Raw genomic sequence first — 20,533 nt, 5'->3', positions numbered from 1 at the left:
TTAAAAATACTTAATTTCAGTGAAAAGTCCTCTTGTTGAACTTGAAAGTTCCTTCTTCAGTTGACATTGCTATAATCGGTTTATTTTCAGCAGGTTTTCTTTAATTCATTCATGGGATGAGAGATTTTACTGGCTGACCAGCATGCATTGCCCATCCATATGTTATGAAATTGAAGGTGTGTACTGTACTTTTACAAGAGTGTGAATGCTGTTTTGCACTGAGAACTTACAAGCACCTGTCAGATGACTAGCTCATGGTCTCAGTGTACTGGAAAATTGAACCTATGTAATATTTGGCCGTGAAATAGATACTTGAATTGGTTGGTATTTTGACAATTTTAATCTAACCAGTTTAAATGATGCCCCAGGACACTAAAACTCAATCAACTTTGAATTTATTGTTTTTGCCAACATCGAACCAATGAGATGATCCGATGTTGGCGGTATTAAAAAAAGCCCGCATTTTGAAAGTAAGACAGAATAATTGCCATCGACAGAGACCCAAACACACACTATCAAAGGTACCATTTCATATAAAATATTTGCAGTAAAAGAAAGATGACAACCTTTCAGCCGGAAGAAGAGACTCCAACTACTGCTGCAATATGGTTTTGTAGTTAAATTGACGTAATTTTAACAAACGTTTTTATTGGAACAGTATGTTGTTATAGAGTTGAAAGCAGATAAGAGGCAGTTAAGAGAAAGGGTAGCTTAGAGTTTTGAATAGTTGTTGCTTAATATTCACTTTTAGAGTTAAGGAATAAATTTATATTATTTTCTTGAAATAGTGGAATTTGTGAGTTCTCCATCACTCATAATATAACAGATGAGGCAAGGTGAGTTTGCTGGGTGTTTGGATTAGTAACATAGGGGCTCACCTAACTGCACTTAAGGTGGTGATGAGCTGCCTTCTTGAACTGTTGCAGTCTATGTTCTGTGGGTTGACACACAATTCCTTTAGGGAGGGAATTTCAGGAACTTGACCCAGCAAAGTGAAGAAATGATGATTTTCTAAGGTTCCCTTCAGTATGGAAACAGGCCCTTCGACCCAACAAGCCCACACCAACCCTCCGAAGAGTAACCCACCCAGACCCTTTCCCCTAACCTATATTTACCCCTGACAGTAATGCACCCAGTATGGCAATTTAGCATGGCCAATTCTCCTGACCTGCACACCTTTGGACTGTGGGAGGAAACTGGAGCACCCGGAGGAAACCCACACAGATACTGGGGAGAATGTGCAAACTCCACACAGATAGTCACCAGAGGCTGGGATCAAACCCGGGTTCTGGATTAGTGGTGCTGGAAGAGCACAGCAGTTCAGGCAGCATCCAAGTAGCTTTGAAATCCCTGGTGCTGTGAGTCAGCAGCGCTAACCACTGAACCACTGTGCTGCCCACTATTTTCAAGTCAGGATGGGGAGTGGCTTAGAGGAGAACTTGCAGTTGATGTTCTCAAGTATCTACTGCCTTGTTCTTCCATGAGTCTTTGGAAGGTGATAAGGTTATTTGGTGAGTTGCTGCAGTGTATTTTGTGTAGATAATACACACTGCTACTACTGAGCAGTGAAGGAGGGAGTGGGTGGATGTTTGCCAATCAAGTGGGCTGCTTTGTCCTGGATGGTGTCAAGCTTCTTGGTGTTGTTAAAGTTGCACACATCCAGGTAAGTATTCCATCACATGCTTAGCCTGTGACTTCTAAATGATGGACAGGCTTTGGGCAACAAGAAGAGGAGTTACCTATTGGAGTATTCCGAGCCACTGTTCTGCCCTTGTAACCAGTGTTCACGTGAGGAGTTTCAGTTGATTTTCTCATTAATGGTAACCCAAAGAATGTTAATAGTGTGAGGTTCAGTCATGGTAACACTATTGAATGTCATGGGGCAATGGTTAGATCGTCTTTTATTGAAGGTGGATTTTGCCTGGCATGTGGGGTGCAAAAGGTCACTTGTCAGTTCAAGCCTGGATATTGTCGAGACCTTGCTCCATATGAACATGGACTGCTTCAATAACTGAGGAGTCGCAAGGTGTGTGGAACATTGTGCAAGCATTAGCAAACATCCCCACTTCTGACCTTATAAGGAGAGAAAATCATTGATCAAGCAGCTGAAGGTGTTTGGGCCGAGGACACCTGAGGAATTCATGCAGAGATGTCCTGGAACTGAGATGACTCTTACACACTGATTCCAGTTTTGCGAGCGCCCCTTGAAACCACAGTTAAATGTGACCTTAATGTCAAGGTCTGTCACTGTCACCACTTCTGGAGTTCAGCATTTTTGTCCATGTTTGAATCAATGCTGTAATGAGGTCAGGAGCTGAGTGGCCCTGGCAGAACCCAAACTGGGTGTCACTGAGCAGGTTATTGCTGATCAATTGCTGCTGGACAGCACCTTTCATTGATGACACCTTTCATCACTTTACTGATGACAGAGTAGACTGGTGGGGTGGTAACTGGCCAAGCTGATTTGTCCTGCTTTTTATGTATAGGACATACCTGGGCAATTTTCCACATTGAGTGGATTCCAATCTTGTAACTGTACCTGGCTAGGAGAGTGACAAGTCCTGGAACAAACAGTTAGTTCTATGACTGGAATTTTGTCAAGGCCTATAGCCTTTGCAGTCGGCAATGCCTCCAGTCATTTCTTGATGTCATGCGGAGTGAACAAAATTGGCTGAAGATTGCTGCAAATGCTTTTTTTCAGTATGGTTCTTCTTCCTTGAGATTAGTGTCTGTTCCCCTGATTATACTATTCCCCATTACAAGTACATTTCCTTTCTTGACCCCCTCCTGAATAGCTCCCTGTAGCACTGTGCTAAGGTCAGTTTGCTCATCTTCCCTGTAGTCCTCACCCTCATCCACACAGGGAGCAAGTAACTTAAACCTGTTAGACAAGCTCCTTCAGCATTACCTCCAGGATCCCTTACTTACCTTGCTTCTAGTTACACCTGCCTGCCCTGACCAAATTTGGTAAAATGGCAGCGGTAGAGTATCAATATATAGTGTGGGCTCCTCAGCCCAGGAGCCCGTGGCCTATCTACTCAGTTTGCCTTTACTATTTTCTTTTCATCTTTTTCTGTTTGTAAGATCATTCAGTTAGTATATATAATATAGTAAGTCAAATTCACTTACCTTCATTTTGAAGGTATCAGCCTTGAGCTTGTCCTGAGTGGCTGTTCCTTCTGGCGGTCTTTCTTGATGTGCTGGTCTCTGCCTGCGGTGCAATCTCTGTTGGAGCAGTTTGCCCAGTTTGAGATCTTGGCGGCCATTCAGCTTGAATCTAGATCTTCATTGAGTACTTCTGGCTTGGTTTTCTGATGTCTCATTGTTTCGTTTTGTCCATGGGTGGCAGCCTGGCGATCTGATGACCCAGCGTTTTCTTTTTTAACTAGTATTCTTGGCGGCCATTTTTCTTCAGAGGGCTTCGATTCAGTGATGTGTCATCCCAGCGTTTCAGTTTTTGCCCCGTCATGTCGCTTTCATCATGGATCGGCTATCTTTGAGACCAGGAGCCTTTAAACGGACTTTGTTGAACTTTGTCTTATATTTGCTTTTATTTGTCTTATACTTACTTAATTTGTAACTTGTGATTTTAATGTAATTTCTGTCGTTATAGGCAGCATTGTAGGGTGATTTAGAACACTTTTCATTGTATTTTTACCGTTAAAATACATACGACAATAAATTGTAATTCGAATTTGAGGTATTAATCTCAGGGCTGTGACGATCTCTTGAACCACAGCATCCAGGTAACTCTCCCTCCCTGATGTGTTGCAGTGTACGAAACTCAGCATCCAGCTCATGACCTCTGAGCCAGAGTTCCTCAAGCAACCAATACCTGTTGCACATATGATCATTCTGAATGACAATGGGGTACTTCAGGTCACATGTCATGCTGTTATAACGCATTGCTTGTCCCAGCACCTCCATTTCAACAATTTAGTTCTTAGTTGGATTTTTAAAAATTTTGTACTGGTCTCAAGTTTGTAGCTGTAATTATTTCCCCTATTTATCTTCAACTTGAAAACAACCCATAATTGATAGTCAAATCAGTATCATTCAGCAACCAAAGAACTTGTAGATTATCTGTGATATTATGTTAGGCCCCTGACCCTGGGCTTCAATTTATCCTGTTAAACAAAACCTTACAAACTATGAGCCAAAAAAAAAAAAGGAAAGCAAAAACCATCTCTTTTTCTCGGTACCAAATATACATCTTGTCTCTAAATTCCTTATATACTTGAGCTGTTTGTCATTCTGGATGTGATCACTGCTTCCTGACCATGTGAAGCTTACTGATCTTGGGCAATTGATCAATTACTGTACCCCAGAGGAAGCAGGGAATACTCTGGTCTCCAAATCTCCAGTCATCTTTCGAGGTGCAGCCTCAGGTCTGTATAACAACACTCACACCGCTTGACCAGCTAAACCTTCTTAAGGTCCCTATCGTGCTCGCATCCTCTCCAGAGAGGATGCTGAACAATTTTGCCATTGCCTAGGCAAGGAGAAACCCCTATTTGTATTCAGAGCAATCATTCTCCATGCCAAAGCACTCCCAAGCTCCTCAACATAGATAAGTTATCTATCAGCTACAATGACAGATGTCAACCCTCAACATTTGTTGGCTTTCCCAACAAATAGTTTCCCTTTGCTGGCTATTTCCTCTTTGTTCTCAAAGGAAAAGTTCAATTATTCTGCCATGGTTGTTTCTATAAAGTAATGATGGTAATACAAAGTGGGTATTGAAACATTTACTTAGTGTTCAGAACAGTCTGACAGATTTGAACAACTGCCCCTTCCCTTTGCCCGTTGCCTTTTCTTCCCCCAGGTGCTTATGGTTCACTCCAGAGTCTTCTTTGCTAGTTGCTCTTCAATGCACTTAATTTCAGATCATCAGGATGAGAACGCTCTAAGTACTAGTTACACCCGCTAATGCACCCAGCTCAAGGTCTCTGTCCACCTACATCTGATGCTCCAAAGTATGCAGAGAACATAATCAGAAAGACAGGTAGGTGTGTGGTCCAGGGAATGATAGTTGTAAAATGTTAAGTGAAAAATGAGTAATTAAATATGAAGGGAAATTGTAAAATAATGCTTTGAAAGAGATACATTGACAAATTTCAGGAAAGATGTAGGAGTACAATGAAGTCCATTATGCTAATTAATGGGATATATCTATGACACTTGCTGGTACAGTTGGAATTAGGACTGAGCTTGCATGATTCTACAGCTATTTTATAGCTATTAAAGATTCTTATTCACTGGTATAAAGAACAAAGAACATTACAGAGCAGGAACAGGCCTTTCGGCCCTCCAAGCCTGTGCCGATCCATATCCTCTATCTAAACCTGTCAATTTTCTAAGGATCTGTATCCCTTTGCTCCCTGTCTATTCATGTACCTGTCTAGATACATCTCAAATGACGCTATTGTTCCCACCCCACCACCTCTGCTTGCAACGCGTTCCAGGCACCCACCATCCTCTGTGTAAAGAACGTTCCACATATATCTTCCCTAAACTTTACCCCCCCTCACTTTGAACTCATGACCCCTAGTGAGTGAGTCCTCCACTCTGGGGGAAAAAAAATTCTTGCTATCCACCGTCTACATCTCTCATGGCTTTGTAGACCACAATCAGCCCCACTCCTCACCTCGAACTGCCTTCTTTCCAATGAAAATAATCCTAATCTACTCAACCTCTCCTCATAGCTAGCACCCTCCAAACCAGGCCACATCCTGTGAACATCTCCAAACTCCTCTGCACCCTCTCCAAAGCATCCACATCATTTTGGTAATGTGATGACCAGAACCGTACGTAGTATTCCATATGTGGCCTAACCAAAGTCTTATATAATTGTAACATGACTTGCCATCTCTTCTACTCAATACCTCGCCTGAAGATGGAAAGCATGCTGTTACCTTCTTGACCACTCTATTGACCTGCATTGTCACCTTCAGGGAAAACAATGAACCTGAACACCCAGATCTCTCTGTACATGAATTTTTCCCAGGACATTTCCAATTACTGTATAGCTCGCTCTGGAATGGCATCTTCCAAAATGCATCACATCGCATTTGTCCGGATTGAACTCCATCTGCTATTTCTCTGCCCAACTCTCCAATCTATCTATATTCTGTCGAATTCTCTGACAGTTCCCTTCACTATTTGCTACAACACCAATCTTAGTGTCATCTGCAAACTTGCTAATGAGACAACCTATACCTTCTTCCAAATCATCTCTGGTATGAAGGCAGTCTTATCTGTTCAACCTCAGAAAAGAAACTACTTGCTATATATTGATCTGAAAGGGTTAATAATGAGTTCCATAAGCATCAGCCACTATGTATCATACAGATGTGTACTTGAAACAGCTTAGGATTTCAGAAGAGTGAGTTCAAACATCCAGCACTCCTGAGTCTCTGGAACATTTATCATACCGATGTAACCAATAATTAGTTGCTAACATGCAATGAACTGCATCTGGTTAGCTACAAGACATTCTTCCAGGTAAACCAGTGAGTCCTGCACCTCCCCAGTCACATTAGACCAAAGCTTTGTTGTTTCTTATGCTTTTAAACAGGATGATGGCAACAGTCCTCATTATGAGCAGCTGCTCATACTACTTAGTGAGCTGGCAAGTCTATACAACACCAACCTCCATTCAATGTATATTAAACTGGAATAACCACTGCTTTCACTGCTCGACTTTACTGTAATTTCAATCCTGAGTTCAATTTGCTATTACTGATATCTGCAGATAGTGACAATTCCTATAGACACTCTTTTGTACCGCCTGGTTTAAGCAAATGGAGCAGAGTTTTAAAAGAATTATTTACTAGAAAATAGAGTCTTGCTGCAAGGGCAGTCCTCATTGGGCAACAGTCTCATTGACAGTCATCCACTAATAAACACACTAGATTCTTAATGAGCTCAGTAACCATAATTGAGCCTTCAGCAAAAAGGGTGTGATCAGAGATAAATTAATTAGATATTCAAAAGTCAATTTCCATTTGAACCTAGAAATGTTGATGAGAGACAAGTCTACTTGTGTTCCTTCCATGTACAAAGTAACCTTAAAAAAGAAAGTTTTTTAAAAAAAAAGTCTTAAAAAAGAAAAGAAAGGACATCTATTGGCCACAATGCCAAAACCCACCAAACTTCCTGGATAGGGCAGGCAGAGACTATCAGGGACCATTTACATGAAAATATGGTAACTACTATAAATGAATATTAAAGAGTAAGGCACAAATTTTAAGATCAGTAAAACAAATGTGTTAGCCACTAATGTCCAAGGAAGCTGCTCTTCATAAAGATCCAGCAATTTGCTCTGTGGTTCGGATTTCCCCTTTCATGACATCAGTTTGAATCTGGCATGGAGACAAAGGGATCTCCAAGCATCCACGAACAATTGTTATCACCTAAACGTTCACATCAAACTACTGCCTCAGACAGTAAATCAGATAGCAAAATGCAGTAGATTACTTTTAATTAAAATTTTACAGAACAGAATAAATGGAAATGAAATTAGAGTAGCTGAAGTATCAAAACAAAACCTTAAAACTTTTTAAAAATAGGAATAATAATGAAGTCTGACATTGAACAAATACATATCAGTTTTGAATGGAGTGAGACTGCTCAGCAGTAAATACAAACTCAATATATTGTTAAAACCCCTAACACAAAAGACCATTCACCCTGAGAGTCCTCCTACTAATCACAAGTGATTCTGGTTTGCAATTATTCTTCACTATTGCAGGGTAGAAATCTTAGAACTCCCTTTCTAACAGCGCTGGGAGTGCATTCAATCACAAGCAGCAGTTCACACTGGTGGTTCATTCCCATCTTCACAAGGTCAATTAGGCTTGGGCAATGAATGCAGTCCTTGCCAGTGACACTGTTATGTCAAGGACAAAGAAAAGTTACACCACATCCAATGTGTTTCTCCAAGTAACTTTACATTGAGATTTGTAATGTAAAAGGGATTATTTTTGTCAGTTCAGCGACTTCTACTTGATTGCAATCTTGACGGACTTCAACAGAACACCAGGAGAAAGTGCAGAATCACTAATAATAGCTTCTAGATTTTCATATTTAATTTGTACATGTAGGAACTTCCAAAGCTGTCAGCTTCAGAGGTGCCATGACTATAAATCCTGTCAGTTTTGTTATCATTACTGTTTCAAAATCTGGGCTAATAATAGAATCAGACTAATATTCAACAGACAAAAGTCTCCTTCAATTGGGTCCTGCTTGATAATCAGTTGCATAGAATATACACACTTCATGCGTATTTTCTTAAGTGACCTAGGGAGGGTGACAAATACTTGCAAACTGCACTAAAAACCCACTGACGATTAGGTAATATTTTGTGATTATAAATGCTTTATATCAAAATTAATTTGCACTAGACAATATGTTTACACAAATATACCTTTTACTGAACCATTGCTTTATTATTTCAAAAAGCTCAGCAACTCAAGGATGGAAATTGTTTTCTTGATGCAACGTCACATGCAGGCTAATGGTTTTCAGCTACAAATGCTGGAAACAATTTCAACACCCTGAGATTGCACACATTTAAAAGAATATTACTTACCAAGTGAATCTTTTAAAAAGCTAAAATTTAACTTGAATATCTTCATCTAATTATTGATCATGCCATCCATAGTTAATACACAGAGTCCAGTCAATAAATACAACATTTCGTTTTCGTGTTTAAATGTATCTACTACAAAATTGCACATAAAACCCCACAAATATGCTAAATGTCACCCAAATTTAAATGCAAGTGACTTCTTGCTTGAAGTGCACAAAGCAAGCATGCTTAGTTATCTTACAAGGATACTGATTGGTTCAACATCCAGACAAACTTCTGTGTTCATATATTAGTTGCTTAAACTCAATGTAATGCTTCAATTATATCATGCAATTAGAAACTCAGAAATAAGTTTATTTTGATTAGAAAACCCATTCAAGTTGAAAGTCAACCTTATAAACTTGAATAAATGTAATGAATACATTTCTCAAAATATCAGGCTAACTGGTTTATAATATTGTATGCTTTGTGCAACACATTGCTGTGTAAGTTAAAGATATCAGAAAATATACACAAGACAAAATAATCCAATTTATACTTGCTGCAGCGCAACCTCACATTACATCTGTACGGATTAAACCTGTTACTTGTATCAGTATAAGCAAAATGAACCAACTTACATCAACCAGATTAAAGCTTTGTAAGAATTGCTTAAAGGCCAACTGAAAAATGTGAATCAATTAAAATGATGCATAGAATTATAACAAAGTTTTTTAGAATTATAAAAAATGTCAAGTTAATTTAACCAGATCCTACTGAATAAATTGATAGTTGTCATAGATGTTATTGGTTATGCCTTAACTCAAAAGCAACAATTTTCTTTTTAAACAGTACATGAGCCTGCAATGGCTTTTAATGATTCAGAGATAGCATTGATTATCATTGAAGTGCTCAGTAGTACAGAACTTTACAATTGCTAAAAAGAGGCAAGTTGAAGCACTTAGTCTTGCACTCATTTCTCACATTTATACAGCAGGAGGGTGCTGTTTAATTGGACTGTGGTTGGCATTATAACACAGCAGTAACCAGTAATTAAATCTACTGCATCTCCATGCCAACCAATCAGCACCCTCTTATGTTGCATAAATTGATGCTCCATTTTGAAGTTTAGTTACTTGTTGAAAAGCAAAATGAAAAGCTTCGACTCTCTCTTTTTAGCAACATTTAATGTTGAATTATTAGTTTTTAAACTTACCCTTTCAATTAGGATAAACCTCTGACATATTATATTTTTAAACAAGTGCACACATTAAACTTATTAATACTTATCCTTGACTGATCATGCTAGGAATATTCAGTATAAAATATCTTAAAGTAACATTCTAAAAATGGTCATAACGCAAGAACAATAATCATTACATATTAGGTTTGTCAGTGCTCACGTATAATAGAGAGCCCTTAAGACCTTGTACATTTTGGCACAACACCATCTGGACAATTACTAGGTACACGTATCTCTAGTTATTTCGGGCAATAAGTACATTTTTGTCCACAGTAAGGATAATTGAAGTAGTACAGATGGAACACAGGCCTGATGTGCAATTGATGGAGCTTCACGGAGTTATGTCACTGGACCTAATAATATAGAAATTCTAAATTCAAATTATGTGAAAAAAGAACGAGAGTACGTCACTCAGCCTTTCAGCCTGCTCCACCATTCAATAAGATCCTGGCCAACAGAATTTAACCTCAACTTTTAATTCCTGCATATCCTGATAATCTTTCAACCCTGAATCTACCTCTGTCTTAAAAAAATTTGAAAGATTCTGAGTCCACTGCCATTCGAGGAAATGAATCCCAAAGTCACTCAATCTTCAGAAAAATGTTTCCTCATCTGTCTGAACTAGGCAACCAGTTATTTTTAAACTATGACCTGTAGGTTTAGATTCTAACACAAAGGGAAAATTCTTTTCCTCATCTACCCAGTCAAGTACCCTTTAGGATTTTACCTGTTTCGATTAAGTCATCTCTGGCACTTCTGAATCCACTGAATGCAGGCCTAACCTTTCCTCATAAAGTACTTCGCTCATTCCAGATATTAGACTATTAATAGATAGCTATTCTCTCTGCCTATAGAAAGATATAATGAATCTCTCAGATTATTGTAAACACGTCATTTATATAAATGATTTGGATTCGAGCATAAGAGGTATAGTTAGTAAGTTTGCTGATGACACCAAAGTTGGAGATGGAGTATACAGCGAAGAGGGTTACCTCAGATTACAATGGGAGCTGGATCAGATGTGCCAATGGGCTGAGAAGCGGCAGATGGAGTTTAATTCAGATAAATGTGAGGTGCTGCATTTTGGGAAAGCAAATCTTAGCAGGACTTATACACTTAATGGTAAGGTCCTAGGGAGTGTTGCTGAACAAAGAGACCTTGGAGTGCAAGTTCATAGCTCCTTGGAAGTAGAGTCGCAGGTAGATAGGATAGTGAAGGCGGCATTTAGTATGCTTTCCTTTATTGGTCAGAATATTGAGTACAGGATTTGGGAGGTCACGTTGCGGCTCTACAGGACACTGGTTAGGCCACTGTTTGAATAGTGCACGCAATTCTGGTCTCCCTCCTATCGGAAAGATGTTGTGAAACTTGAAACAGTTCAGAAAAGATTGACAAGGATGTTGCCAGGTTTGGAGGATTTGAGCTATACGGAGAAGCTGAACAGGCTGGGGCTGTTTTCCTTGGAGCGTCAGAGGCTGAGGGGTGACCTTATAGAGGTTTACAAAATCATGAGAGGCATGGATAGGATAAATAGACAAAGTCTTTTCCCTGGAGTGGGGGAGTCCAGAACTAGAGGGCATAGGTTTAGGGTAAGAGGGGAAAGATATAAAAGAGACCTAAGGGGCAACTTTTTCACACAGAGGGTGGTACGTGTATGGAATGAGCTGCCAGAGGAAGTGGTGGGGGCTGGTACAATTGCAACATTTAAGAGGCATTTGGATGGGCATATGAATAAGAAGGGTTTGGAGGGATATGGGCCGTGTGCTGGCAGGTGGGACTAGATTAGGTTGGGATATCTGGTCGGCATGGACAGGTTGGACCGAAGGGTCTGTTTCCGTGCTGTATATCTCTATGACTCTATGACCAATTTGCTTCACTAATTTCTTTTAAGAAAGGAAACCTGTAATTCTTACTCAGTCTGGCCTATTTGTGATTCTAACATGGATCATTCTCAATTAACCTCTGAAGTGGCATGGTAAAGCACTCAGCTGCATCAAAACCATTGCAGTAGTTTAAGAAATCAATTAACAATTATGGGTACCTATTGATGTGTAGAAGTGCCAGTCTTGCCAATGATAGAATGAATAAGAAATATTAGGTGAATTCAAATGAATAAAAACACATCTTAGTATATATAACTTTTCATAAACAAACTAATCTGACAGATTTCCATTCAAAATGGAATGAGTTTCAAATTCCTTTTACAGCTTGTCTCTAGAGTGAGTTAATGAAAATGCTTGAGAATTTGAAATTCAACTATAGATCCTCCAGGAATCTCATAATAAAAATGGTCAGGAGTCATATTAAATGTTTCCCGCCTCAGGCGACTGACTGTGTGGAGTTTGCACGTTCTCCCCGTGTCTGCGTGGGTTTCCTCCGGGTGCTCCGGTTTCCTCCCACAGTCCAAAGATGTGCAGGTCAGGTGAATTGGCCATGCTAAATTGCCCATAGTGTTAGGTAAGGGGTAGATGTAGATGTAGGGGTATGGGTGGGTTACGCTTCGGCGGGGCGGTGTGGACTTGTTGGGCCGAAGGGCCTGTTTCCACACTGTAAGTAATCTAATCTAATCTAATCTAATCTAATATATTAGCAGGCATAGAGTATTTCTAGCCAACTGGGATGATCTTATATGAAAAAGGATTTATAAGCAATCTTTTCTAAAATATGAAGTAAAAACATTAAGTGTCTCAAATCACCATCCCAGGAAACAACAATCTTATTTTAAAAACCTGTTAAAAGCTACTGCAACAGTCCTTCAAAAGCAACAGCCTTCAAAAATGTAGGAAATGAGAATGAACACAGAAAAGTTTGGCTTTTGAACTAAATTCATTTGCATTTTCTCAACACTGAAATTTACTACTTCCAGGTTTGTTTTCAAGTTAATGAGAACAAAATCTATTTGGAACATCTTTTGTAAAGAAGTGAAATATGTACTTTAAAGCAGAATGGCTTAATTAAAATATGAACTGCAGAAAATAGAAGGTTGACACATCTAAATAGGTGGAATTTATATAAATATTTTCTCCAGTCAGTGATTTTATTGTAAATGGTCTTCATTTCCTTGCAGTACTGTCCTAGAAGGTATATCAAAACATTCAACTTTGTACTTTGTGTAGAACCTTTAATGTGTATTCCATTGGGCGGCACCATAACAAAGACCTTGGCTGAACTGGATTGATCGTAATATGCCCTTTAAAAGCAGTACAGCAAACAATCTGACATTTACCTATAATAACAAACCTCATAACTTAAAAAGAAATCAACCCATTAAGATCAACCTTTTAAACATAAATTATTGTAGGTATACATATATTAAGTGTCCCCAAAATTTTACTAAACGTTTTATTTAAAAAATTAATCCCAGAAGGGATCACTTCCATCCATTCTTGCTCCACTATAGCACTGGATAGGGCTTTAAGAGAACAACTCCAACTTAATTCTGGATACACTGAACAGCCATAATATAAACAGAGAAACTACTGGTTATTGAGGTAGCACTTCAGAATATTTCAGTACAGTACCCAGGAGACATATTTCGCTATTTTGTTCGTATACATTAAAAGCACACTAAAATTCACTGAGTCAGAACACCTCAAAGAATCTTCTACCAAATAATTACATAAATAATTTTCTGGATATATTTCTGATAAACTGGTTTGTGAAATTGGTTGGAACATATACAGATATGGATGGATATCCCTCAGATATGTATGCTGTTTAATGCTTTAAAGAGGAAATAAATCATATCCACTCCCAGTTGAGAAGGTAAACTTGCAATTTTGAGGCAGTCTTCCTTAATTTTATGCAAACGTATCTCAAAAATAAATTACATGCAAGCTTTCAGTTCATCCACAGTTGTAACTAAACAGGAGTTGTTCTTTAAAGGCTCCATCATAAAATGTGATCTATTTCATGCATTTGTCACATCTATCTTAAATTCATTTCAGATGAATACTAAGATAGGCTGATCATCCCAAGAGATATTATGACTGTATACATCTTGTGTACAATGTGGATTTTCTCTAGTTTACTAATTTTTTTTATTTTGAATTCTTCTGTCTACATGTAATGTGATGAAAACAATGCCCTGTACAAGCTACCATCAGCAGTGAGTACAACAGCAAAAACATATTATACATTTTATACACACTGAAATAAAACTTCAACTTTAGAGGTAACTGGGTATGAACTGCACTTGCCACCTACAAAATCAAAAACAATTTTTAATACAATATGGGCAGTTTTACAAGCACCCCATCAATGGATTTTTACTGAAATAACTCCAGTAGTTACTAATATCCAATGATAAAATAGAGCAAGATCAAAAAAGCACATTCTTGACATTTGAAAAATGTGCATAATATCTGGGAGATCCCAGTAAAGGCTCTTATCAGCAGAATATTGCAAAAAGCAGGGCAAAAAAAAGTAAGGCAGCTGCAGTTCATTTAACCAGCTCTATATACCCAATCCTTACAAGCACAGAGGTGCCAAACACTTTAAATAAAATGCCATTACATCAACATTGAGAATCGGGGAAGAAGAAATTCGAACAGTTACTTTATTTTTATTGATGGTATTTCATGTTTTCTAGATTTTATTCTTTTTTTTACAGTACTGAAAACAAAATGAAAACACATTCACGTTTCCCCGAGGAACTGTTAAAGATGATCTCTACATGGGTAAAACGGTGAGCAACCAGACGTTGGGTCCATTTTTGTTCAAAATTATCACAGGGAATGAGGGCTTGATCTGATAATCTAGTACACTTACTGCAATTTATTTGGAGAAGGTCTTCTTAATAATTTTAAAATGAACCTCCCAGTTCATGCGATTATACAGTCCAGAACAGATAAACCTGTTGAATGCATTTTAAAAACAGATAAACCTGTTGAATGCATCTTACGCTACATAAGTGTATACTTTGCGATCCTCAGGTGTTCGTGCCAAATATTCTCTCTCAATAAGTCCCTCGATTCTTTTTTTAATTACCACGGGGCTTGGTAAGAAGCGAGCCTTCAGCTGCTGAGTCACCTTATGATGAAAAGGGATGCAAAAATGTTAACTATTAAGTACAATAAATCTCAAACTGTTGAAAATTCATTGATTTCTGTAACTAAAAGTGAGATTCTGGGTTTTGACAGTATTGAGGAGGAAAAGGTTCTGGGATTTGACAGGACAACAGTGAGGGTCTTGCAGTATTATAGAACTTGAAAAGCAGTGTGGAGGAAGATTTTGGTTTTAGAAGATACAATGAACTGCAGACTGGGAATGCAGGACTTGATTCACAGGAAAAGGTGGGGAAGGTAAGGGAAGAGGGCGGCACAGTGGCTCAGTGGTTAGCACTGCTGCCTCTCAGCACCAGGGACCTAGGTTCGATTCTGGTCTCAAGCAACTGTCTGTGTGGAGTTTGCACATTCTCCCAGTGTCTGTGTGGGTTTCCTCTGGGTGCTCCGGTTTCCTCCCACAATCCAAAGATGTGCAGGTTAGGTGAATTGGCCATGCTAAATTGCCCATAGTGTTAGGATTATTAGTCAGCGATAAATGTAGGGTCTGGGTGGGTTACTCTTCGGAGGGTTGGTGTGGACTTGTTGGGCCAAAGGGCCTGTTTCCATACTGCAGCTAATCTAATCTAATTAGGGGAAGAAGCAGGGTTCTTGGCAACATGGAGTGCCAATTTGCAAACACTGTGGCAGCATTAGGTAGGAGGTCAGTAAAACCCAACATCATTGTGGAGGCTCCTGGGGTTTGGCAACAAGGGAAGTACAAGCATAACAGCGATTGAGTTAAGGGGATGGGTCAGAGGGAAAAGTCCAGATAAATAATTTCTCACATCACATGGCCGTAAAATATCTTTGTATATTCATTAATACCTACACTGACATGGCAGAAAAAGAGAGACAGGAAAGGGGATACTGAAGAATAATTTATTGGATATATAATTTATAGGATATGAAAGGGCCCATATTATAAATGTGGATTGGTTATTTGTAATATAACTCCAAAGGGATGATTTTAAGTTATTAAACAATTGTCAGAAAATTGACTGAAATAGTAAGCACAATTAATTTAATCATTCTTGGACTTTAGCAGTAGAAAAACTTACTAAAATGAACTATACGCAAATGAACCTGTTTTATTCTTAGATATTTCACAAGTATATGTTTTGATGAAATAATTTTTTTTACCTCTGCTACCAGAACATTATGCTGCATCTTCTTCCTTGATTTCATGATGCGGACAATTGCAGCTTCAATTTCATGCTTTCGGTCATCATCTACTTTCTGGCGTGTTTCTTTTCGTTCTGGGTCAGACTCTCCTTGTTTGGCAGCAACTATAAATTCAATCCAATATTTAATGTAAATGTTTACGAATTAAATAATATCAATTTTTAAATTTCTGACATTTCAACTTACGCTAAATCAGGCTTTCCTTTGATGAAACTGGAAGCAATTAATTAATTTCAAGCAGAGCCACAGCATTTAGTACAACACAGTAAACTAATATGAACTTGGGTCATGGTGTTACAATATTTAAATTTCAGTGAACTAAAAGAACAGCAATGATACATGTTTCTTCAAAATGCCAAAAATTTCCTTCCTGTTCAAGTACTTGAGTATTTCAACTACATGAGCACTTCACTAAACTACCTGAACAGATGGCTTGAGCAAAAGTATAATATATTGTAATTGTGTACAATTAAGTAGAAACAGTTAAGACTCTATGTTTTAATTTAGGTTATAGATGTTAGATCAAGCATCTCTGTATTTGCTGTTTTCAACAAAGACTGAGCTTCTACAAACACTGTTATTCCATTTACAGGATAAAAGAAAGAAGAAATATAAGGATAACAAGAAACACCACTTCATTTCTGGTTGGACTTTGGGTATTAAAGTTCTTCCATAATAGCAATGATCTCCTTCAACATTTTTACCATCAGTTTATTAATCAAAAATGCTCTGAAATTACAAATATTTTGATGTTTTCCACAAAAAATAATTTCCTTTCAAAATATACTGGCCTTAACACTTCCATGATTGTTTCTTCTAATAAAACTGGGAAGGCATGGAAATTTGATATGATATGTTGCAACTCCTAGTAACAAAGTATGATAGCCCAGACAATGAAAGATATAAGGCAGCAAGATGCTGAGGGGAAGATAAAGTGGCTGTCATTCTAAGTATGAGCTTGGAGATGGTCTTCAGTTTAGCAAGAATCAATACAGAAGATTGAAGAAGAAAAAAAGAGAAAAAATATAAGCGGAGGAGTCATTGTGAATTACGACTATAGAATCCCTACAGTGCAAATAGAGACCATTTGGCCCATCAAGTCTACAATATCTAACCCAACTAGCCCACTTTGTTCTATATTTTTGGATTTCTCTCCACAATGAGAAGTTTCAAGGCTCATCCACTTTGACAAAATATTAGGTAATTTTGCATAGTCTCATCTTTTTATTTTTGCTTAATACTCATTTTCTTTGAGTATATTTGTGAAGGACTTTGGAAAATATTGGTAAGTTATTCACTCTTAATTGAACTAGTCAAACATTTGTATGTGGTTACACCTATCTATGGAAAAGATATTAATCTAAGTTTAATGAGTTTCTTTTACTTTTAAAAACAAACCTGTTTGAATCTTGACTCTGTGCAATTTTGATGTGAACTGATCATTCACTATAAAAACGTGACCAGGCTCAATTTCTTTCGATTTGGGCTCTTTGCTAAGGACTCGTTGCGTTGGTTTTCCACATGCTAATGACTGAAGTGCTCTGATCAATTCTCGTTCGGGAATATCTGTTTCCTGCTGAATTTCCTGTAAAGAAGTTACAGCACTTTAGAAAGAGTATATATACAATTATACCTCATTTTCACATGCATTTTGTTCAGCATTAGGCAAGTGATCGGGCTTTTAGGAAAAGTGGAAGTAATTAAATAGAACAATCCTAATTCTGACTCAGTCTACATTGTTGCAAGGTCAAAACGCTGAATGGAAAAGCATATTATAGAAGAGAAAACATTGTGATGAAGAGATGTATCACAAACATTCTCAGATAAAACCATCTTTGGTAGTGTTGTTTGCAGGCTATGCACCAACAAACAGGAAAATTGAAACACCAACATCTCTCCTATAAACACATTTTTGCATAACTTGCCAGTATCAGTATAAAGAAAAACAAAAGCAAAATACTGCTGATGCTGAAATGCCAAAAAAAGCATTAAAATTCTAGTTTCCTGGGTTTTCACCAGAACAAGCAAAAACAAATATAACCAAGTTTACACCTCATATAGGCTATCTCTTGTTTCTTTGCTTGTTCTCTACCAGCCCCTTTTGCCTTGCACCGTCCCTTCTGTTATCCAAGCTCTCCTGTTTTGCATCCCATACTGATCTCCCCATTGAATCTCCTCTCATTTCCTTAAAACCTATTAGTTTCCAACTCTTTTTCAGTTCTTACATTAACTATTTTTTCCTCTCCAGAGATGCTGCCTGAATTGAGCACATTATTTATTTATGTCACTATAAGGTGCACTGTTATAAACTTAAGTATCAATGCAACTCTCAAGATAATTTTCCTTAATCTTTTACATAAAAAAACTGAAGTACAAACTGATCTGAAATCAACCAGCCTGTTTATCGACTCAGGTTTTTACAAAATTTAGCTTCTCTCACTGACCAGTAATGCAATTTTCTGTTAATAATAATGTATAACTTTATCAGTCCGTACTGAAGCACGTTTAATAAAAATGATAAAAATAACCTACTTCACACCAGCATCTGAACAGTCATTGGCTCTTTACATGCAATTATCTTGTGGTTAAATAGGCATGAAACAATTTAGTAGGAAGCCAAGTTCATGTCCTGTGAAGCTACTTCAGCAAAAATTTATTTTCTCTAATATGACAGACTTTAATATGTATCGGATTTATGTCATTCTCACCTCAAATGTGTATTTTTCTCTATTGTTAAACAGCATTAATATAGTCATTTGGAAAGTAGATACTTGTAATATGTGCTTTCTGGTATTCGAGCCAGTTACTTGAGCTCCACCTACTCCAACCTCAGAACCATCTTCCTATTAAGACAAAATGTATAATATAAGTGACCACATGGAACTTATTTCAAAAATGATTGCAACATTAGCATGTAAAATATGATTTCACCGTCTTGGAATGACTGATAAACACACGTTTACTAGTTTAAAAATGGCACAAGCTTGACTGCATTTTAGCTTAACTGACTAAAATCCACGGGCCCCAGGTTGTGAAACTTGAAAGGGTTCAGAAAAGATTTACAAGGATGTTACCAGGGTTAGAGGGTTTGAGCTGTAAGGAAAGGCTGAACAGGCTGGAGCATCAGAGGCTGAGGGGTGACCTTACAGGTTTTATAAAATTATGAGGGGCATGAATAGGATAAATAGACAAGGTCTTTTCCCTAGGGTGGGGGAGTCCAGAACATAAGTTTAGGGTGAGAGGGTAAAGATATAAAAAGGACCTAAGGGGCAACTATTTCACGCAGAGGGTGGTGCATGTATGGAATGAGCTGTCAGAGGAAGCTGTGGAGGCTGGTACAATTACAACATTTAAAAGGGACCTGGGTGGTATATGAATAGGAAGGATTTAGAGGGATATGGGCCAACTACTGGCAAATGAGTCTAGACTAGGTTAGGATATCTGGTCAGCATGATGAGTTGGACTGAAGGATCTGTTTCCGTACTGTGCATCTCTATGCTTTGTTGTAAAAGTAAATTACATAAAACTAGGTGTTTTCTTTTTACATTAACAGACCTGAAAAGAAATTCTGCATATGGTTTTACATCAAGAATAAGGAGTTGACCGATTTTCAAATTTCCTTTCAAGCACAAGACAAACAGAATGCTACAACTGAATTTTTGATGGTCTCCAAAACAGCAGTTAATTGAGACTAAATTTCAATTTATGATGCAAATATAATTTCTTCCTACCACCCATTCAAACTGATTAGTGAGCAGTCAGTTACTCAACCTATCAGAAAATTATTATACACTTAACAAATGCTTCATTTATCAGCACACATAAATGCAAATTTTAAACAAACTAAAGTAAACTGAAAGCAACTCTAAATTGCTTTAATTTCTAAAATCTTGAGTTTTACTATGCTTTTTAAGAAAATAAACACTCAGAAGATATTTAATTCTTGCATGAAGGGAAAAAAGGCAAGAGTACATTTTTGAAGTACTTTTATCAAGGCTTGGATTGTTTAACCACTTGGAGTTTAAACTCTAACTCTTCTATTCAGAAAAATGCTGCAGATGCTGAAACTCTAAAATAAAATAAAACAATGCTGGAAGCATCACAAGCACGTAGGACCTAGGAGAAAACGTTAAAAGTTCTCCCACTGGAAGAATCACCAAAGCTGAAATGTTCCCTTTACTTTCCTGTCTCCATTGATGCAGCTTGACCTGAATGTCACCAACCTTAACCTCCACATTGATGAATTTAGCATTGCTACATTACAATTTTTCTGTAAATCGTTAGCATTAGTTCAAGATTTTGCCCAAAAGCTTTACAATTGATTGCCTTTTTGTACAATGTCATAAAGGCATTTTAGCTCAGGTAGATGCAATTAAATTTGATTACTTTTTCTTAAAAGATATTAATACAATTGCTTGTAATCAGCACATGATGCAAACATCTATTCAACTGACTGGGAAGTTCTCATGCACTTAACCCAAATATTTAACA

General features: G+C 37.8%; 1 protein-coding gene across 1 annotated transcript in view; it reads right to left on the bottom strand.

Moving 5' to 3' along the window:
- Positions 1-14,358: 14,358 nt before the first annotated feature.
- Positions 14,359-20,533, bottom strand: part of cul3b (cullin 3b) — a 60,975-nt gene continuing 54,800 nt past the window's right edge. Inside the window, exons 13-16 of the mRNA XM_072572758.1 lie at positions 18,751-18,881; positions 17,441-17,627; positions 16,001-16,146; positions 14,359-14,846 (exon numbers count right to left, since the gene is read on the bottom strand). Coding sequence (XP_072428859.1) covers positions 14,715-14,846; positions 16,001-16,146; positions 17,441-17,627; positions 18,751-18,881 — 596 coding nt within the window. The 3' untranslated portion in view covers positions 14,359-14,714. The remainder of the gene's footprint in view (positions 14,847-16,000; positions 16,147-17,440; positions 17,628-18,750; positions 18,882-20,533) is intronic.

Source organism: Chiloscyllium punctatum, chromosome 6 (assembly GCF_047496795.1).
Source record: "Chiloscyllium punctatum isolate Juve2018m chromosome 6, sChiPun1.3, whole genome shotgun sequence".
NCBI lineage: Eukaryota > Metazoa > Chordata > Chondrichthyes > Orectolobiformes > Hemiscylliidae > Chiloscyllium > Chiloscyllium punctatum.
This window is presented reverse-complemented; position numbering and strand designations above follow the sequence as displayed.